The following is a 22,086-nucleotide window of genomic DNA, read 5'->3' on the forward strand; positions in this document are numbered from 1 at the left end:
AGGCAGCCAGGCGGACAATGGATAAACTACAGTCCCCTTGGCTGAGAGCATCCCGGCTAAGGGTTCCAGGTCCCACAGCCGGCCAGGTTTGGGTAATTCCTCCCAGATCCAAAAGAGCAACAAGGTGTGACCAGGCTCTGCCCTGACCCGTTTGTGTCTTGGGGAGGACAGTCCCTGATCCAGCCTCAAAATGTCCTCATCTGTAAAGCCTCAGAGAACTGCACGCACCAGCAGGTGAGGTCCCTATGACGGCACCGGGCCTGCCGTGAGGGCTGAGTAGGTGTCTCAACCTGCCCACTCCACCACCTGGGGTCAGCTCAGGCTCGTGGTGGGAGGCCGATACGTGGCAGGGAAAGCTCTCCCTCCTGGTATTAGGAGCTCTGAGTGGGTGCCGGGCTGTGTGGGTGCATGTGAGTTTAGGAAAGAGTGTGCATGTGCGAGCAGGAGAATGGAAACCAGTATGTAAGAGACTATTTCCCAGCATGGAAAACGTAGCCCTGTGCCCTTTCCCACGGCCGAGGCTCCCACCCAAGTTCCCTTGAAGGTCAAAGCCAGTGCCCACAGAACCCCGTGGTTCTGGAAGCCGGACCAGAGAGAGCTGGTCCAAGCAGGACATTTCTTTGAAGTCTCCTGTTTTACACATTCAAATCCAGGGGATGTTCACTGCTGTGGCATCGTTAAGAGCATGCATCAAGCTGCAATTTCTGGAACACCAGGCAGCCGTTAAAAAGCGTGAAGTCAGAGGTCATTTAGACAAGATGTCCAAAGCATATTGTTAAGCACAAGAAAACTAGTGAGCTTCATGATACTTTGGTGTAGATTGTACCCATGTTCATTTAAAAAATAAATAAGTAGCCAGGAAGATGGCGCCCGCCTATAATCCCAGCAGCTTGGGAAGCTGAGGCAGGAGGATCTCGAGTTCAAAGCCAGCCTCAGCGACAGCAAGGCCCTATGCAACTCAGTGAGACCCTGTCTCTAAATAAAATACCAAACAGGCTGGGAATATGGCTCAGTGGTCAAGTGAGTGCCCCTTGTATATTTATGTATAAATACATAAATAAATACATAAATAAATAAATAAAGGGTCCATCTTGCCAAGTTTCAAATTGCAAATGCTTTCCATGGGAGGAGGAAGTGACTGGCCACAACTGCAGAGAAAACTCAAATCCCATGGTTAAAAGCAGGCAGTCGGCCTTTGGTTTCTGTAATCTTTGAAAGGAGAGTGGAAGTCAGGGATGGGGAGACAGTGTGTGACAGGCCCTGTGCGGGACATAGGGTGTGTAGATTCTGGAGAACTTTGCTGTGGGAGAAGAGTTTCGGGGTCTCTGGCTCCTGGATTCTTTTCTGTTTACATGATGCAATTCCTTGAGTTTTTTTGTTTTTTTTTTAAAGCAAGTTGATACAGGTCTGAGTGCAGTTTTAAGCTTAAAGACTGACATTTAGGGGCTGGGGATGTGGCTCAAGCGGTAGCGCGCTCACCTGGCATGCGTGCGGCCCGGGTTAGATCCCCAGCACCACATACAAACAAAGATGTTGTGTCCGCCGAGAACTAAAAAATAAATATTAAAAATTCTCTCTCTCTCTCTCTCTCTCTGTCCTCTCCTCTCTCACTCTCTCTTTAAAAAAAAAAAAAAAAGACTGACATTTAATTAAAGACAAGTTTAATATTCGTGTGAAAATGGCACCCCCAAAAAAGTAAGCAATGTTTGTCTCAGTTTGGATTCTGCTGGGTCTGCCTGATACTGGCTTGATCGAGGCTGTCCCCTCCAGACCCAGGGACACAACGGGCTTGGATAGTCATTGCTCGGGCCCCAGAGAGTCAGTAGCATCTAAAGCTGAAATACGGGGTGTTTGCCAGAGTCACACTGTGAATGGGGTTCTGTGAATAAAACCCCTCTTGTGATATTTTTGTTGTTTTTTGTTTTCTCAGTAGGACTCAGGCTAAGGGATGGCCCCTCTGGCTTCTGAGGCTGACTACCTTTGACAGGCCAGTCTTACTCTAGGACCCTTGATTTCTCTCTCCCTCTGCAAAAATGAAGGTAAGAGAAAAGAGACCAGGTATGCAAAGTACTTAGCATGAGGCCCAATACATGGTAGGTGCACGGTAAATAAGAGTTCAGAAAGAAGAGGAGGCCGTGGCCTCTCCTCAGTCCCTGGGCTCCGGCCAGGTGGAAGTACGTCACTAGTGGCACACTGGCTGCCTGAGAGAGCAGAGTCCACCGGCTTTATCAGGCCAGCCTCACTCGCCCCACAAAGGACTGACCTCTGTCCTCAGACCACCTCAACCCGACTAGTTCCAGAACACGCGCCGTAGGATCTAGTGGCCCTGAGGCTCAGTGATGTCACTGCCTCTGAGAAAGTCAACAGAATCTAAAACCAAAACATGGGATGTTTTTCAGAGTCCTTCTGCTGAGGAAGGAAGCAAGACAGTCCCATATTGCAGATGGGAAAACGGAAGCTCAGAGAGGTTATGAAACTTCTGTTCATGCATCTGCGTTCACTCATTCATACACTGGATGGTTAAACAAGATGCTATTGAGAAGCAGGCACTGTGTGAGGCTTGGGGCAAGAGGAAGCCCCAGTCAGTAAGATCTGCAAGGTCCTTGCTGTCAAACAAGTCCCTGCAATGAGAAAGGCAGTAGTACCCAGTTTAATGTTTGGCTGTTGCCACCTTGAACTTAAGAGACCCTTGGTTTTCGTTTTGCACTGGGCCCTGCAAATTATGTAACTGGTGGAGTTAAGAGGGGCATGAAACCAAATGAACCAATTCCCACAGATGAAGATGTAGGAAAGGGAAACGGACCAAACCTTGGAGAAGGGGGAGGGTTAACAATGATGGGGGGCGAGGTGCCTGGCCCAGCCTAGAACATGAGGTGAGGTGTTTCAAAGAAGAAACTTTTTGACCGAAGCCTGTAAAATGAATAAAATCAACCTGGGAAAGAGGTTAAAAAGAGGAAATCAAAATTCAGTTTCTTTATCTATAAAATGAAGATCATGACCCTGACCCCACCGGACCAATAATTCCAAAGTTTCTTTCAGTCCTTCACTTACCCCATTCATTCATTGATCTATTCAACACATGTGGGTGCACATGGTACTGGCCATCAAACCCAGGGCCTTATACATGCTAGGCAAGTACTCTATCACTGAGCTATCATAACCCCAGCCCCTGACCTTATTTTTGTGACACGGTCTCACTACGTTACCCAGACTGGTCTTGAACTTGGGCTCAAGTGTGGCTGGGATTCCAGATAGGCACCCACCCTTGGCTTCAAACACTCTGTTGAGCAGTCACTCTGCGGCAGGTGCTGAGCAGGCCTTGCAGACTGACTCGGCAAGGGAGGATAGGACAGCCCATACCCTTAGGACACATGTGTTCTGGCTGGGAGGTGGATGTTAAAACAACTGGTTCACACAGAAGATCATTTATCTATTCCCGGGACTTGCAGGAGGAAGGAGATGTACAGGGTGCTACAGGAACACGAGGTGGTGGCTGGCTGTGAGCAGAGTTCTCAGCCCCACCCAGGGCTAGGAGCAGCCGTGGCCCAGGAGTCTGTGGCCTGGCTGAGCCTGGCTCTTCAGAGCAGGTCAGCTGTGGACACAGACCCAGCAGGGAGCTGAGGGCTTCCTGATTTCAGCAGGCACCCTGCCAGCAGCCACCTGGCTGTGCCCTGGTCCCCAGGGGCAGTGGGAGGAACTGGCCCAAAGCAAGAGAAGGCAAAAGAGTAATGAAATTTTAATTAGAGAGAGGCAGGTTTGGGAGGCAGAGAGGAAGCAGGCTAGCCTTACTGATCAGCTACTGTGTGCCCAGCACTTCTGCCACATCCGTGAGTTCACTTTCTCTAAGGCACATCTCCCCCCAAGCCTCATGTTCCAGTGGAGGAAACCCAGATTCACACAGGTCAAGCCACCTTCTAAGGTCACACTGAAATTGTGGTGAGGCATCAACCCGATTCTGCTGCCTCTACTCACCTCCTCTCTGACCAAAAGACCTGCCCAAGTATTTGACAATCCACCAGAAAGATTTCTCTCCAGCCCCAGAACCAGCAGTGTTTATGTCTCTCCTGAGCAGTGGATTTGTTTTTCCTTGAGAAACACCAGGGCTCTTAAAGTTGATCGTTTTTCCTTCTTCTCATGGGTCACTAGGAGGCTCACAGTCAACTCTTGGCCCATCTCAATGCAGACTCCATATCATAATGTCTTCTTTATTTCCTCCTTCCCATTTTTGGTGCGTGTGTGTGTTCTCACTAATTTTAATAAGGTCCAATCCACCCTCTTAGCTCTGGTGTCATTAGGCCTTCTTAAGCCTCTGAGCATTCTCCAGAGGTTGGCTCCATCCTTCCCTCTCTGCATAGCGCCTTTCTCTGTCTTCTCATGCACAAGGTCTGAGTGAGGCTGTCTCAGTTCTCCATTCTCTCACCCTTTCCCCCACTTAAGCTCCCACCTAAATCTAACCAGCACCCCAGAGTCCAAACCCCAAGTTCCCAATCAATAGATGAGCTGCTCATCTCTGAAGCTATGTCATAGCCTGGGTATCCCAAGCCCCTGAGGACCTAGGAGCTCCCTCCTCTTCCCAATCCCAGGGGATGCTCCTGCATCTCCCTCTCTAGCCAAACAGAAGGTGAGCTGTCTGCTGCTGCTCTCCCTCCCACCACCACTTTGAGCTTTCACCCAGACTAGTTCCTCGCCTAGCTAGACCCTTTCCTCCCACACTCCGTCTCCAGTCATGACCACCCTCTCCTGAGCCTGCTCCACCCACCCTCCCAGAGCTCATCCCCCTCTTAGATCTCATTCCAGGCCATTTTTTTTCACCTTCCTAACCGTGTGCCATGAGCCTCCCTGGGCTCTCACGTTCCTCCCAAGATCCCAAACCCCAGGGTAGCACGGAGCCAACACTGGATGCCTTGGGATAAGACAGATCTGAACTCAAGTCCTGGCCCAGTTGCTTAGCAGGAGGGCTTGGGCAAATCCCAGTCTCAGGGAGCACCCACATGGAGTCACAGAGTTCCCGAGGGGTTGCCCAGGAACAAGCAAGCTCAGGGGTACAGAAGGGCTTAGTATGAAGCAGGTGAGCGTTTGTTGAGTGAATGATGGACTGGTTCCTGATGCTCTCATGAACTCACATGTGCACTCCACTCTGGGCCACTGGGGAGTGGTCTGTATACCCACCCCTGTCCCTGTTGACTCCCAGGGACATCAGGAAGGTCATGGTGAGCGTCAAACCCAGGCAACCTGACTCCAGTCCACCATCTTCACCACTGAAGGGAACTCTTTTTCTGTGGCTGTACATGCACGTGCACACAGTCTCCCATGAGCCCATGTGCACCTGCCCACATGTGAACAGGACCCGCATTCTGCAGAGACTCACAGAAACACGAACACCAAAAACTGACCATCTTGTCACCAGGTTAGGGACCCCAGCCCACCATCTAAAAACTCAGATGTTCTCTCCACCACATGGTTCCTAAGATGGGAGGCAAGTTTACATAGTGACACGCAAATTTCTCATTGCCCAGAAAATGCTAGAAACCCCTGTCCATTTTGGCTCCGGGTCTCTGAGCATCTGAAAATGGCCTGGGGGAGGGGGCTAAGAATATTTGCACTCAGGGCTGAAACTCCAGATTCTTTCCCTGCTGTGTGTTCAGGGCTGTAAATCCCACTTCCCAGGAGCTCCTGCTGGGGTTTGTACTCTGCCTTCTGGGGCTTTCCCTGCCAATCAGTTTCAGAGCGAACTGAACCAGAGATCCTGGCCAGAGCATGGAACCCGTCAGACCTGCTTGACATCCCCACAGCTGCAACTCGGGAGCCTGGGCTTTGGGCTAAGTCTAAGCTAAAGGCTTCCCAGTGGCTTCTAGGAGAATTCTTTGAGATCCTGCTCCTTCCTGTAAGGCCTGGCCCTAGACACTGCAAGAAATGGCTCAGACTCAGCCTTCTGAGAAAGACTTCACACCTTCCCGGGAGACACCTGCAGCTTACCACCCACCTCCATTCGCACACCAGACATCCCTGACATCCGAAGGTTCCCTCCAGAAACCAGAAGCGGGGCAGGTGTGCCCAGCTTTACTGAGAGGCAATTGAGGTTCAGAGAAGTGTAGTGACTTGCCTGAGAGAAGGGCTGGGTTTACATCAGATCTGCCCTCCTGGCTCCCAAACCTGAGTTCCAACGAGGCCCCCGTGCCAGGAGGATTTCAGAGGAAGGACTCTGACTTTCTCTGAGTGCAATCGCTGGAGAAGGAGAGCCATAGATTATCTCAGAGCAGGACTAGTTCCCATTATCTCTGAAAAAAAAAATAATGATAATAATTTAAAAGCAACATGACCTAAGAAAAAGAGAATGAACAGTGGTCTGAAGGAGATGCTCTTGGCCAAGACTCACTGAATAAAACTGCAAAAACACTTTTCAGCCAGTTACAAATTCACCCATCATCCAACACCTGGCCTCAGAAAGTATCATGGTTAAAGACACAGACTCCAGGTTCAGACTGCCTGGGTTTGAGTTGTCTCTTACAAGATGTGTATCTTTGTTTAACCTCTCTGTGTTCCGTTTCCTATCTCTTAGGGTTATTTTTAAGGATTAAGTGAGCTAATAGTTGTAAAATATTTAACAGTGCCAGGTACATGGAAAATATTTCCCAAATTAAGATCTTTGAGTCCACAGTCCTTGATCTTCCAAAGATAATACAAGGTCCAGTCTGATGTGGTGTGTTCCTAGGGATCCCTCTCTGGGTCTCATCAATGGTCATCAATTCCCTTGCTACCTATAAACTACTCCCTTTGATAAAGTGCTCTGGAATTCTTGGGCCCAGAACTTATAGAATGAATCTAGTACAACATCAATCTTGTCATAAGATTCCACCTGAGGCCTCCATTTTCTGAGAAGCATTTGACTCTTTCCAAGAGTTTTCTCCCTCCTTGTGCAAAGAGAGAGGAATGACAGCCATCCAAGGAAACATGGCAGAGCCATCCTTTGTAGAGAACTCAAGCAAAAGACAGATTTTTAGCTATAATTCAGGCGATAGTTTCCTAACGAAACCTTAAGGTCACACTGCTGACCTGGAAGCAACCAGAGGCTGGGCAGAACACTGTGCAGGAAAACCTGGGTCCCCTTCAGAAGACATCAGAGAGCCTTTGCACTTAACCTCTGCCCTTCGACCTTCCCCAAATCACATCAGGGTCTGAGCTCAGCATCTTGGACTGCCAAAGCCACAGTTTAGGCGGAACTGAAATTTCTGCCTCTCCTCCAGGCCAAAGTCAGACCAACAACTTGCTAATTTTGCTAACAAAGCAGCGACAGGATCAAGAGATGAGTTTCTGAGAGAGGACCCAGGCAATGTTGAAAAGATAGGATAGGGCCTAGATATAAGCCTCTGGGAATTGGTCAAAAAAGAGCGGGGCCATTCTGGGAAAGTACCTCTCTGACAGCAAATATGAAAGCAGATTCCTCTTTAAGAAATCAGCCTGTTTCTCAAGAACTGCAACCACCAGGGATTTGAGGTGTCCACTTGCCAGGGGTATTAGCAGGTGCCTGGAAAAACATTCTGTCCCACCTCTGCTTGGAAACAAGATTTCCCTGACTCTATTCATCTAGCTGTGAAATGGGCCTAGTGACATTTATGCCTGATCCCTTCCAGTGCAAGGGATAGAGCCAAAAGTCTTCCGAGGATGCAAGGAGGTGAAGAGGTTGCTCTGGGCTGTGTTTTGATTCCCCAGTCCAATCACCCAGAGGAAGTGAAGTCCTCCAAGTGTGTCTACCCCTCTTCCTCCAGGTTCTGCTTTTCGAGATCCTCCCATTATACAATGAAACAGAAAGCGGACCTGGGGAAGGTCCATTTTGACCTGAGGACACTGAAGACAATTTTTTTTTTGAGTGTATACAGAGTACATATACCACCAGCCTGCTCTTCAGACCCTGGCCATTGCTTAAAACAAGAGCACTGTTGATTTGGCAAGGGTTTTCTTTAAAAAAAAAAAAAAATCCTCACAAGTGTCAGACTCAGAGATGCTCTTTCTTTTTAAAAATAACTTGTCGAACCAACGAGCCTGGAGGTCCCACGGATCTGCTTCTTGCTTCAACAGTGTTTGGACGGAACAGAGCCGGGGACTCCCTTTTCTTCCAGCTTCCAACTGCCTTCCAATCTGATCTCCATTTGCAATCTCCGGGACCATCTGCTCGCCCAGAACCTGCTTCCAGGACCAGGCAACTCCGTTTTTTGTGGTTAGCTCCTTCTTGACGACCAACCATGACCTCCCAGATTCGTCAGAATTATTCCACCGAGGTGGAGGCTGCCGTCAACCGCCTGGTTAATTTGCATTTGTGCGCCTCCTACACCTACCTCTCTCTGGGCTACTATTTCGACCGTGACGATGTGGCTCTGGAGGGCGTGGGCCACTTCTTCCGCGAGTTGGCTGAGGAAAAGCGCGAGGCCTCCGAGCGTCTCCTCAAGATGCAAAACCAGCGCGGCGGCCGCGCCCTCTTCCAGGACGTGCAGAAACCTTCTCAAGATGAGTGGGGCACCACCCTGGACGCCATGGAAGCTGCCTTGGATCTGGAGAAGAACCTGAACCAAGCCATTTTGGATCTTCATGCCTTGGGTTCTACCCGCACAGACCCACATCTCTGTGACTTTCTGGAGAACCACTTCCTTGATGAGGAGGTGAAGCTCATCAAGAAGATGGGGGACCACTTGACTAACCTCCACCGTCTGGCGGGCCCCCAGGCTGGCCTGGGCGAGTATCTCTTCGAAAGACTCACCCTCAAGCATGACTAGAGGCCCTGGAGTACAGTGGCCTTTGATGGGGCTCCTTTGCATCTCCTGGCATCAGGGCTTTGGCCTAAGTCTCTCCCTCTAACCCGTAGGCAGCTTTTTAACCACCATGGAGCCCCTCCCAAGCCTTGGACCAAATAAAAATTAAAAGCTTTTTCCAGCAAAAAAAAAAATAAATAAATAAAATAAAATAAAAATAAAAATAACTTGTCAAGGGGACAAAAGTATTTGAGAGACTTTCATCTCAGCTCAGAAAGCAATAAGGGTGAGGAATGACGGGGGGTCAGTTTGGGGGAGTTTTATTTTTTCTTTTTGGAAGTGCTGGGGATTGGACCCAGGGCCTCTAGAATGCTAAGAGTTTTTGTTGTAGGTTGGCTGGCTGGTTTGATTTGTTTGCAGAGGTTAGAATTAGGAGAAGGATAACTGGAGGGCAGGGAAGGGAGAAAGCAGGTGGGATGCTGCCCAGCAGTGAGACCCCAGAGCCCCCAGAAGACACTTCTGTGATGGCCCCTTGTTGCCTCTGAGGTCAGATAGCAACCTCTTCTTCCTCCTCAGACACCAGAATATGTCCCAAAGTGCACCAATGATGGTGTGAGATTTTAGAGAACGGCACACAAACAAGTTTTTAAAAAGTATTTTAGCAGCATATATTTTTAAAGAGTTCCAAAAAAAAGAGAGAGAGAGAGAGAGAGAGAGAAAGAAAGAGAGGATAAATATCTGACAGATAGATATAATAGATGATAGATAAGAGGACAGACAGACAGACAGATCAATAGGATAAACAGATAACTGAGAGATAAATAGAAGCCAGGACCCCACACTCAGCCCTTTGCAGACATAACCCCTTTCTTCTTTAAGTGCATTGTATTCAACTCATTTTCATTCATCCAGTTATGGGGTTGTTGAGGTCCTACTAAGTGCCAGGCACTGTTCATGGTGCTTAGGAACATCAGTGAACAAAACAGTCATCAGACTCTGACTTCACAGGCAGAGTCAGAAAATAGCAATAAATGAATAAAGAATCCATTATTGTCAGATACTTAGTGCTTGGTGGGGGTGGGGGGGGTGGAAGGAGAGAAAAGAAGGAACCAGAAATAGTAGAGGACAAGCAGGTCAGCAGTGCCCAGGAAGGGGAAGGGGAACAGATTCAACAGGAAGGTCAGGATGAGCAGATGAAGTCTGAGCAAGGAATGGAAGGAGATGCAGGACTTTCCAATAAGCTTATCTGGGGAAAACGGTTCCAGCTGAAGGAGCAGCTCCAGCAAATGCCCTTAGGAAGGGCAGTATCCAGCATGTTCCAGAAACAGCAAGGCAGCCACTGTGGTTTGAACAGAGTGAGGGACATGAGAAAACAGAGGTAGAGAAAAATTAGAGAGGAGACAGAGACCCTGACCACTTATTTTAAAATTAATGAAAACTTTAAACATTCAGATTTTTCATCCACATGAAGAGCCACTTGTGGCTAATGACTACTTTATTTGCTGGCGCTAATGTAGAAAAATCTGGCATCACAGAAGTGTCCCTCCGATGGCTTTGATCCGAGGTGCTCTTCTCCTACCCATTGGATTTGGATAACTTCTGCTCAGGCTTCAGATCTCAGTTCGAACATCTCTTCCTCCAGGAGGCGGGCCCTGTGCGTCGTCTTCATTATCTTATGTAAGCTCTCAGAGGGCCAGGTCGCTTTCCTCCATACCAGTTGTCCCTCTTGGGTCAACTGACTCTTTGGTTCAGTATCTGGTGGACATCTCTTCTCCCCTAATAGACAGCAAGCTACACGAAGGTTGGGATGGTTTCTGTCTTTGCTTGTTATATTGTCAACATCAAGAAGCGCAGTGAACATGAAAATCCCCTAATACATACTTGTTCATTGATTGAGTGAACAGCTTTGAGGTGGCAGACTGGACCAGGAGCATTCACTGGACAGACTTACAGCGGCTAGGACCCTGTGGTTCAGTCCACTCCTGGGACCAAGCAAGTGGAGCAGCTTCAGAAGCCGGACCCTGCCCAGGACCCCACCTCATTTTTGTACACAGCTAGCCACCAAAGCCCCCACGTGCTGTCCCTCCAGGATAACTCCACTAGAGAAACCTAGTCTCAGACATTCACAGATGCCTTTCCTGCCCTCCAGCCCTGCGCTCGCAGAGGCAGCTGCAGCACTGAAATTCTTCCTCTTGCTTCTTAAAGAAGATTCCCAGGGCAGGGGACCAACCTCGGCCTGTTTGCTGGGACACCTGACTAGGCATGGAGAGTGCTGTGTGCTCCAGCACGTTTGTGTCGCCCTCGTGGAGCAAGGCCTGGACCGCACAGCCCCGGATCTGACAGGTAACACACAGCAGCCGCGTGATTTACAAGGGCTTGCGGGGAGAGGTTCTTCTCCCACTTTGAGAGCTTGAGTGCTTCGTATAAATATTTATGGGAGTCCGGGGCCTCCATTAACCCCACCAGTGCCACATTTCACTTGTTACATGCTGCTTGTGTATGAATGAACCTGAAAGCAGTATTCAATTATACATGAGGTACATGTGTGCCTGTAAGCCTCTGATAATGTCCAGGGACCCCCGGACATTTTGCCAGATCATGTATAATGTGTAATCAATTGTGTTTCAATGTGGATATAGATCCACACAGCTATGTGCATAATTGTGAACACTGTATGCACATTGTAAATGCGTGTGCAAGAGCATTTGGACCTGTATGCCTCTAGGTATACCTCATACATACATGAGAGTACATGTATGATGTGTGCATATGCACATGAATGTGAATGTACATGTAAAACAAATGCAGATTTTGTGCTTGAGCAAGTGTGCCCATGTATGCCTGCCTCTGTGTGTACAAACATGAAGGTATTCACGTGTGTGTGTGTGTGTGTGCACGTGCCTGTCCTAAGAATGAAGAATATCTATGTGCAGATGCAAAGCTTCAACCCATCCCAGAAACAGCTTTTGTGAAACTGTGGATGATTCCTTCAAAAGTGCCTCACCTAGAGGCTGCTGCGTCTGTGAACACTGGCTCTGGTAATTATGATCCATTCGTTGGAAAGTTCCATTGAAAACAGATGAAGAGTGAAGGGACGGTTCATTAATTACAAACAGCACCAATGTCCCAAGACAATGATGCCCAAGACGGCCTCCTCCACCACACACACACACACACACACACACACACACACACACCTCACACCACCAGACTCCTCTGTCAGAGAGTAAAAAGTGACAGCTGCAGCTTCCCGCAGATACCCTTGTCATCATGTTGCCCCACCGTGGCTCCAAGTTTCCATGACCCATGTCCTTGGCTGGGCGGGAAGCCTTGTGGCTGGAGAGAGTGAAGCACATCCCCAAGAAAGTACCTTCTGCAAAGGGACTTGGAAAGGAAACCATCCCCAAAGAAGGCTCTTTCCTGCCCCTCCACACTTCCTCTTGCTTCAGTGTTTCAGATGAGGATGGTGGACTTGTGGCAAAACACAAATTTCAGCATCAGGTAGGTGGGGGCTCCACTGGGTCACCTTGGGGGAAAAAATGGCCACACTCGCCCTTGTTTATCCACCCGGGTCTGCAGGTAACCGCACCACATAGAGTTAAGTGAAATGCCAGAACAATACTAATCCCAGGGTTTAACCATATCTCTTCAGCTCTGTGCCCTCTATGCCCCCTGACCATGGAAAGGGACATGGGTACGAGGCTCTGGCTCCCAGGACACAAAGAAGGGAGTCTGGGCCCCTGGCATCTCCTATAAGAGTGGCAGAGTCAGGGTGGTAAAGATGAGTGATCAGAAGAAACGAGGACTCTTAAGAGTGAGGTAAGGGTAGCCTCAGCTCCTGAATCTAATGGAGTCACAGGCCAGGATCAATGCCTACCTCATGCTCCAAAGCTCTGAAAATGGTACCTCTCACCTCCCATCCCTTGTCCTTTTATTAGAAAAGCCCAATCCCTGGTAAGATGCACAGAGCTCCAAAACTGAAAACACTTTGATATAAACATTTGATTTGTGAACTTTGCCTCCCTTCTCATACTGAAACTGACTTGCTTCTTCCAGAAATTTCTAGGCCTCCCTCCTCCCCCTGCCTCTGTAAGCTGCCCCTGCAGCCCAAAGACATCATCCCTTTTTGATACAAATAAAACAGAATGTGTAATGAGAGGCTGCTGTTTTACATGAAAGTAACTTCACATACAAAGAATGCAGAAAGGCTGCTAAAACCAAGTTTTGCAACAAATCCTTATTATTAATTTAGGTGGTTTTCCATATTGGAGCAGCAACTCCTCTCATATATTTAATTTCTTGCAAGAGAGAACAGTTAGCTCTGATTTCCTTATCTAACAGCATCATTACGTAGGACAATGGAGAGAAGTATTAAGAAGCCTAAGAAGAAGTGGAAGACAAGGAAATTCTTGTCAGAACAGGGAAAGGGGTTTCGATGGGCACGGAGGAAGTGTAAGGGCCAGGAGGAGACATGGCTGGGAGAAGACATGGGGAATTGGGGAATGAGTGCTCCCCCGTTGAAAGAGATGCTGCTTCCACACCAGAAACTGTGGAAAGGATGAAATTTCAGCAGCAGCTACTGCTGCATTCTCCAAAAAGAGGTTAGGCTTCCAAGCGAGGAAAGCCCCATCCTGGGAAGCCCCAGGGTGTGGTCCAACTTCTATCCTGGACACAGGACACTGCCTTCAAGGCAGCTGGATTGTCTTACCAGCTCGACTGCTGTGCTAGGAACCAGCAGTAGCTCTTTTAGCCAGAGTGCCTTCTTTCCAGAGGGCTGGAGCTACAAATGATGCTGCCTCCAGGAAGCACCCTTTAAGGGCTTTTATTTTGGTGAGGGGAGAAGGGTTCCTTACATAACAAATCTAAACACAAGGATTTCTGGGCGGCGCGGCCCTCAGACTGCAGGTTGAAAGTGGACAGTTAACAGTTACAGTTATGCAAGAAGTCATCAGGGTTTTCCTTTCCGAAGACAAAAGGGCCCAGAAATCGAGCTTTGCCTCAGAAAGCCAGCAGGACACAACTAGAAACTCTAGCCCAGCTGTTTCCGGTGTCCTGGAGAGCATGAGCTGTGGGGCTGGGGATAGGAGAATTGGGGACAAGCAGGTTTGCTTGGTGGCAAAAGCTGTAACTCCAGGTCACAGAGAAAGACAAGTGACCAGTATGGTGTATCTGTGGCAGCTCCTGGCAGCTCCCACCATGAGTGTAGGTCCAGGTGGCCCCTTTGGGCAGGCACAGGCACGGACTTTTGTGGTGGGTGGACAGAGGGTAGGCACGGAGTTGTCCTGCCACAAAAATACCCAGAGACCAGGGCTCCAGTGAATCTTGACTGTGACTGATCTGTGGACCTGGATCAAGGACCAACCTCAACTTCCACAGAGATCCTTTGCATGGGGACTTGGCACTTGCTGACCAGCGGGTTTCTGCTCCCCATCAGTCTCCAGCTGACCTTGGTGCCCAGGGGAGGCTGCAGACCTACCTGTTCAAGTTTCCCTTCCTCTCCGATCCTCCTGACACACTTCTCTACCCTTCCCGCCAGGCAGCGCCAGAATAAAAGGCAGAAGAGAAAACAAAAGAGAAGGAGAAACTTCTCTGAAATGAAAGAGTTTAGAAAGGAAGGGCTAAAGAAATGGGAAATAGTGGAGGGAGGGAGAGGGAGAGGGAGAGGGAGAAGAAGTACAGAGAGAAGAAAGGGAGGGAGGGAGAGGAGGAGGGAGGAAGGAAGGGAGGAAGGAAGGGAGGAAGGAAGGAAGGAAGGAAGGAAGGAAGGAAGGAAGGAAGGAAGGAAGGAAGGAAGGAAGGAAAGAAGGAAGGAAGGAAGGAAGGAAAGGGAGGAGAGAGGTAAAGAGAGGACTCCAAGAGGCAAGAGAAGGGGCAGGTGGCTCCCGGCTGCAGCGTACAGGAACCCCAGGCTTCCTGGAAGTGCCCAGAGCGCCTTTCCTCGACTTGCCTCGCTGAAGGTGGCTGCTGTGGACCAGCACCAGCACACTCGGACCAGCACCAGCACACTCGGGAAATCGGGGTCTCAGGAAGGGGCTTCGCGCCGGACCAGACCAAAGTCACCCCTGCAAGGGGCGCGGTCCGGAATGGAGCCACATTCCCGGGGCCTGAGTGTGCCCCCTGCGTGCGTCCCGGTGTCTCTGTGTGTCTGTCTCCGCATGTGTCTCCGGGAGCAGGCGCCAGCCTGTCTACTTAGGGCCAGTGCCGGCTTGGAAGACTCCCGACACTGGGAGGATTTTCCCCTGGGGACGAGAGGATCCAGAGGTGCCGGCGAGTTGCTGGGAGCGGTGAGAACCGAAAAGGTGCATGCAGATGCGGAGCGCCGCCGGGGTGGGACAAATCCGAGGTCCCGGGACCCAGTTCTTTCTTCTTGTGCTTGTGGGCGCCCTGTCTGGGGCTTCGCGACGGGTCGGGACGGCAGTCTGCAGGTGGAGACGTGACCGAGGCTTGCCTGCAGTCTGAACCTGCCCTCGAGATTCTGGAAGTCTGAGCCTGCTCTCTAGACTGAAGGCTGTCGCCCACGTGTGCCTAGACCGGGTCAGTGTGGCTCGGAGCAGGAACGGATAGTGTCTGCTGTGGGTATCTATATGGCTGCATGGCGTGGGTGTCTGTGTTTCTGTGTGTCAATATGTCTCTAAGGCTGTGTCCTGAGATTATCATCTTCTCCAAGCTGCAGTTGGTCACCCAACTGACCTGAGCTACCTTGTCCTGATGGATGCAATGTGTCCTTTACTGGGTGGGTTTGAATGTCTTTGCGCCTTAGGGAGGGAAGACCGACCCTCCGCAGTTTGCAACCCTCCTCAGTGTGCAGGCAAAAAAGTCTAGGTGACTTTAGAGGTGGCGATGCCGGCTGGGATGATTCCAAAAGGAGTCAGGCTGCCGGGGTGATTCCACCGCCAAGAGAATGTGATCTACCTTGGTCTTTGTGAAAGGCAGGCAGAGAGTTTCTTCTGATGCCCCCAGGGGAAGTGACAGAAACCTCTTTTGCCCCAAAGGGGATGCATTTATGCATATAGGCACGTTCTATGCAGGTGCATTAGCAAATACAATTAGGAAATTATCACACCCTCTCGCCCCTTCATCTACTCATAATGGCTCAACTACCTTCTCCTCCCAGATCTCAGCCAAAACCTTCCCTGCCAGAAAGGTCTTTTCGCTTATCTAAATGGACTGGTTTGGGGAATAAAATTCAAGATGAAATCCCTAGCTTCTCTCCTACAGGACACTGAAGAATTATATATGTAAATTACTGCTAATACTATTTGTACCTTTATATTTTTAGCTCTCCATCCCTCTTCCCCATACCCCAGCCACCACCTCTACCCGCCAGTCTCCAGGAATCCTGGCCAAAATCTATTCTCTGCCAGCTTCGCTCTCTCCTTCCTTCTCCCAAGCTCCACCCAGCTCAGGTTCCTGGCTGGAGCTCCTACACCCCACCCCCAATGGGTCCTGAAATTTCGTGTTAGAGACTCTGGGCCAGAGAAATTCAATCTGAATATTGAGTCTAAGGAGCCTGGAAGTCCCTGAAGTTACTGCCAAGAGAGTACAGAACTCTTCTGAGATTTGGAGGTCCTATCCCACATCCCAGATGTGTCAACCCTAAGTTATAGACAGGGTTCCAAGGAGGCCAAGAGCACCTAAGTGAACATTGATCTTCCAAGTATCAGAAAAAGGAAAGGGTCTAGGGCCACATTCTGGCCTGGGATATTCAGGCTGCCGTCAGAGCTGGTGTGCGAGAATGATGACCCCAAAACCCCACTCAAGTCCCAATTTAGGGAGCCACTGAAATGCAGGCTCCGCAGTGGTGTGCCCTTCTGTGGGGTTGAGCGCTGCAAGCCTAAGCACACTACCCCCAAAAGAAGTCTTCGAGGAGGATGGGCTTCCTATCTGGAAGGCCCTATATGCCAAATCTGGTGCTGGGTTTCACCTGCTTTCACCAGCCTTTGGGGGGAGGTGGTAGGCTTCTATTCAGAGCATTCAGCTCCAGGCAGCTCTGGTTGCTACCAGACAGAAGAAAGTCAGAGACCTGAAGCCTGGGCAGGAAGGCAAAGGGCCCCGGAGCACTCAAAAGACGTGGTTCCCCCATCAGGACAAGAACTACTGGCTTCCTGGTTTCTGCCATTCACTATTCAGAGCAGGGAAGTCTAGTAGGGTAGTTCTGATTGCCAAGCCTGAAAGCACTGAATAAGTGGCGTGTGCCCCATGCCTAGGGACTCGGAGGTCTTTCGGCCCGCACCCTCTTGGCTCAGAAACAAACTCGACCGGGGTTTGGACCTAGGATGAGAAGCAGAAAATACATTTGAGGCTCACATACACACACTCAGTCAAACACTCAAGGAAGACAGCTGCCCAGACTTGGTTTTCTTTTCAATTGACATGGGGGGAGAGTGTCCCCCAAATTGGTGCAACTCTTGAAGAAACAAGAGAGTCAAAGTCATGCAAAGGCGGAGTTCTCTAAATAAACACCATTTCCATGGTTTTAATAAGCAAAATAGGAAACCATTTTAATAACCAAAAAACAGAAACCAGTCTGAATAAAACTACAATAGACTAGGTTTTAATATTTTCATATCATAAGCAGGGTTTGAAATTGATCCCTTATTTTACATGAAATAAAAACAATTTCTGTTGCGGCAAGTTTGATTTCAACACAGTTGAATCCGTAAAAACCAAAGCTCGTTTCTGATGCAGGACGAATATCCACAATATTTAAAACTGCAAGCACCATGCGGTTCATACAATCTTGTTATTACTGTTAATTTATCAACTAATACAAACTCAAAAATGCATCCGGCCAGCAGCGCCAGCAATTTCAAATGGGAACTAAAAAATATGCTTTCTTTTGTTTTTTGTTTTTTTGTATTTTTTTGTTTTTTTGTCAGTGCAACTTAAATCCTTTTACTGACCTGCAGAAAAAAAGTAATAATAAAGAAAAACGCCCAGATCTTCCCTATAACTACTATACAACTGAAGGGGAGGGGGGGGAACCACCAATAACTCTTCCTGCTATCTCAAAAGCAGGGAACAAAACACATAATGTGTTGGTCTAAAGTTGCAAATTTACTTGCCAATGTTTGGGTTTCTGGTATATTTTGAGCAGTGGCAGCTGCTTCACTACAAGCTGGGGTCACCATTGATGGGGAATCTTCTCACCCTAGGAGGGCTGGGGGGCCTGCAAGGAGTGCAAACTGGAGAATTAAAAAAAAAAAAAAAGACCCTGGGGTGATTCTTCTGATTAAAATAAAAACCGCAGGAGATGTGTTTCTCTTTCCTCTCTTATTAGGGGTGTCAATTTGACCAGGAGACAAGGCAGAAATTGAGGACCATTTCTAGGGTCCCCGGTATGGCACTCCACCACTGCTCCTGCCCTTGTACCCTCTTTCCCTCAAAACTCCCCAAAATGAAAACTAAAGCAGGAGGACAAGAGAACTCAATGTGGACAGGGGAAGGGAAGAAAACACGCAACTTCTAAGGGTGCCCCAAGACAAAGTTGTTGCCTAATGCTAAATCCCCAGAACGTTTGTTTGGTTTTTGTTTTTGTTTTTACTTACAAATTTTTTTTAAAAAAATGTCATAATACTAAACCCAAACAAAGACACTTCAGCTTGCTGCCACGTTCTCTATTCGGTTTGGCGGGGCAGGTATTTACAAGCCGACAGCTGGGACTGAAACCCGGCTCGCAGCCGCAGGAGTTTCCAAACTGCGATCCCTTCTTACCCAAAGAAACAAGGGGGGGTTATGATCCATGATCAACAACATGCTAAAAGTTAAACAAGAAAATGGTACAAAATAGAAATTATTACCATACATGTCCAGCATGCAGGATTAATATTTTTAATGCAGATTTTCGTATTTTTTTCTATATAATCGAGCAGGCAATAAAACTGATGAGATTTGCGCGCCGAAAGTCCTAACTGAGGCCCGCGTCTCTCGGCTGAGAACCAGTGTTCTCCGGACTCTGGACAGGCAGGTCCCACTGCTCTTCCTCCCTTTGCTCAGCCTCGCCTTGAGCGGGCTGGGACGCCAGGGTCCCTCTCCTCTCCTCTGCTCTCTTCCTGGGGCGGACTGAGCTCCGGACTTCGAAGCAGCAGCCCCAGCACTTTCAAAGTTCAGAAAGCCCGGAGTCTCCAGACTGCGGGGCGACTCTTAGGTAGTATGCCTCGCCGCCTTCCAGCCTAGAGAAAAGTTGCTCCGGGATCTCCCACCCTCCTCGTCTCTCTGGCTCTGCTCGAGTCTAGGAGGCGGCGCTGGCGTGCGCTGCTCTCGCCTTAGCCAAGGTCCCCTGCCCGCCCGCGCTCCCTCCCGTCGCCCGCGGCCCGTGCGCGCCCTTCCTCCCTCTCACTCAAGTCAAACAGGTCAAGGCTGGGGCCATGGCAGGGACAGAGTCCAAGGGAGTCCAGGGCTGGGGACACGGGACTGGGGATCCGGGCCCGGGAAAGAGCGGGGGCCGGGACCCGCCACGACTCACAGAAAGAACTCGGGAGAGGAGGGGCTGTCGCTGGTGGAGCCCGCCTCCCTGAAGCCGGAGTTGGCGAGTTTCTCGCACTTGACCTTGTAGGCGTCTCTCTCGCGGGCCAGCCGGGACACCTCTTGCTTAAGCTGCTCCACCTGCTGAATGAGCTGGGTCTTCTCATTCTCCAGGTGGTGTTTCTGCTGGACGCGTTTATACCTGCACGACTGGGCGTAGCCCCGGTTCTTCAGGGTCCGCCGCTTCTGCTTCAGGCGGATCACCTCGTCCTTGGTGAAGCCCCGCAGGTGGCGATTCAGCTCACGCACCGACATGGACACTAGCTGGTCGTCGGAGAAGCGGTCCTCCACGCTACCGTTGCCTCCCGCCGCCGTCGCCGCGGCCGCCGCGTGGGGACCCGGCCCGGGGTGGCTGGTGGGCAGCTGTTGCGCTGGGCTGGCTGCGCTGGACGGCGGCGGCGACGCTTGGTGATGGTGGTGATGGTGCGGGTGAGCGTGCGGGCCCAGCTCATCGTGGGCCACTCCAGCGCCAGGGTACGCGTGGTGCGGGTGAGGGTGGTGGTGATGGTGGTGGTGGTGAGCGCCGCGGAAGCCGTCGAAGCTCTGCAGCGGCTGTGGCACTGGGTGCGAGCCGATGAGCGCCTCCACCGCGTCCTCGGGCGTCAGGTTGAGCGCCTCAGGGTTCATCTGCTGGTAGTTGCTCGCCATCCAGTACAGGTCCTCGAGGTGGGTCTTCTGTTCGGTGGGGCTGAAGCTGGGTGAAGAGGGCACCGAGCTACACGGTGTGCTGAGTGGTGTGGACGACACCGAACCGGCGGGCTGCAGGCGCGTGCAGGGCCGGCCCGGACGCTCTGCACGCCCCAGCGGCTCCTTCTTCACGTCGAACTTGAGCAGGTCGAAGTCGTTGACGTACTCCATGGCCAGCGGGCTGGTGGGCAGCTCTGGCCCCATGCTCAGCTCCGCGGCCATCGCTAATGCGAGGCTCAGCCTCCGCTGCCGCCGGGGAAACTTTGCGGCCGGCCGGAGCGCGCCGAGCCAAGCGCGGGGGCGAAGAGCGGCGAGCCGGGGAGGCGGGGAGCCGAGGGCGCAGCGGGCCGGGGCCGCCGGCCAAGCCTTTGTCTGGGGACGCGGCGGCGCGCCGGAGAGTCCCGAGGCTGCCTGCGCTGCCCCAGTGCCGGGGTCTGTGGCCGCTACGGGACCGAGCCGGGTCAAGCCGGGCAGGGTGGAGAGGCAAGCCAGGCGCGCGAAGGGCGGAGGGGAGGCGCGGGGCGAGCGCCCGCCTTTCGCTTTCTCGCTCTCAAGCTCTAGGGTTCTCTCGCTCGCAGCCGCTCGCAGCCCGGCGGTGCAGCTGTGCAGGATCCGGCGCCGCCGCCGCCTTTTATCGCTTTCCTGATGTCACTGGGGCGCAGGGGCCCGGGCGGCCCGGCGCGCTGGCCAATGGCTGCACGGCCCCAGCGGCCCAGCGGCGCTGGGCGGGGCGCGCCTGACAGTTCCCCCGCCCCCCGAGTCAGCTGACTGGAGGCCGGAGCAGCCCTGGAGCCGCCTAGGCCTGGCAAAGGGCTGCAGCCGAGTGGGACGGCCGGCCTGGGCCCAACCCCCCACCCTCCAGGTCCTGGCCCCTGCACGCTCGCCTTAGTTGCGCGCCCCACCTCTTGGCCAGGTCGCTTCTTCCACCCACACACACCCCGGGCACTCTCACCTCCCTCAATATCCTTTGCATCCCTATTCCAGCCCGTGTCACTCCCAAGGAGGCTCGGAATGAGCGCAGAGACGAAATCTCCCGGGCCCTTTGTTCCCAAGCGGCCCCCGCCCAGTGGGCGACGCTCTGTGTGCCCTCGCGGCTGCTGGCCGAGTGAAATGTGTGCCAAGTGTGCCTGTGTTTCTGAAGGTCTACGTGTATTTGTGTGTGTTGGAGGGAGGAAAAGGCTGGGGCTCCGAGAGTTGTGTTCAGACCCAACTCTTAACCTCAGGGGACCTTTCTTGGGCCAAGATGGGCTGTAACCTTCCTAGCGGGTGCAGTGGCGGAGTCCTAAGATAAAACACCACGGGCCTTGCAGCTCCCTGCGCTTACCCCACCCCCAAATGCTCACGACCGAGGTAACCGAGAAAGAATCGGCCCGAAGGCCCCAAATCCCTTTCCCCAGTCAAATGCACAGAAACCTGAGAGCTCTGAGGTTCGGGGCCGAGGCCAGCACGGGACGGTGCTCCGGGTGTCTCTTGGCTGCTAGGGAACGGGCCCTGTTTTTGTTTGAACGTTTTGTAACGATTAAGCAGATCCCGGCGTGTGCCGGCCGCGCAGAGGCTCAAACAGGCATAAAGTGCGACCCCAAGTGGCCACGGTGCGCAAAGGCGCCCGAACCGCCCGGCCCTTAGCCAGAAGGCTTGGACGGCGCCTGGACCCAGCCAGGTCTCCCTACTTGGGCCAACCCGAGCTTGCACAGAACGCAGGCAGCGACTGTACTGAAGCCTAGGACAGGTTCCCCTACAGCCACGCACGTGTCCTCTGGTCCTTTCTTCCGCCTTAACCGCAAGTCCCGGTTGCCCCCGCTGAAATTCCTTGCCCCAGCCTTCGGAGGTGCCAGTAGGCTGCTTCCCGAGCGGAAAGGTCCTGGACAGGGGAGGCCCACTGGCGGCAAATGGAAATGCCACAGCTAGGGTGCCCAGGGCAGTCCAGTGAGAACCCTCCCTGGAGCGCAGACGGGGAAACTGGAATGCAGCACACTAGGCATTCAGACAGAGCTCTTAGGCGCCGCGTACTCTCCCTACCCCGGGCCACGATGGCCAGAAATAAGGAATCTTCCAGAGACCCGGACCCCAACATCCCAACGCTGATAAATCGCGAATTCGCTGGACGCGGAGACGCGACCCGCCTCCGGCG

General features: G+C 51.6%; 2 protein-coding genes across 2 annotated transcripts; one reads left to right on the forward strand and one right to left on the reverse strand.

Moving 5' to 3' along the window:
- Window positions 1-8,030: 8,030 nt before the first annotated feature.
- LOC144255337 (ferritin light chain-like) lies at window positions 8,031-8,919 on the forward strand. Its single transcript, XM_077799813.1, has one exon. It carries the CDS (start codon window positions 8,241-8,243, stop codon window positions 8,766-8,768), a length of 528 nt encoding a protein of 175 aa, XP_077655939.1. The 5' UTR covers window positions 8,031-8,240; the 3' UTR covers window positions 8,769-8,919.
- Window positions 8,920-17,209: 8,290 nt separating this feature from the next.
- On the reverse strand, window positions 17,210-20,544 carry Mafb (MAF bZIP transcription factor B). The gene has a single exon (XM_026383295.2). The coding sequence runs from the start codon at window positions 20,175-20,177 to the stop codon at window positions 19,206-19,208; it is 972 nt and encodes a 323-aa protein (XP_026239080.1). The 5' UTR covers window positions 20,178-20,544; the 3' UTR covers window positions 17,210-19,205.
- Window positions 20,545-22,086: the final 1,542 nt, after the last annotated feature.

This window comes from Urocitellus parryii, chromosome 6 (assembly GCF_045843805.1).
Source record: "Urocitellus parryii isolate mUroPar1 chromosome 6, mUroPar1.hap1, whole genome shotgun sequence".
NCBI lineage: Eukaryota > Metazoa > Chordata > Mammalia > Rodentia > Sciuridae > Urocitellus > Urocitellus parryii.

Coding starts and splice junctions, on each gene's coding strand:
- LOC144255337 (XM_077799813.1), top strand. CDS start 8,241: ATGACCTCCCAGATTCGTCAGAATTATTCCACCGAGGTGGAGGCTGCC.
- Mafb (XM_026383295.2), bottom strand. CDS start 20,177: ATGGCCGCGGAGCTGAGCATGGGGCCAGAGCTGCCCACCAGCCCGCTG.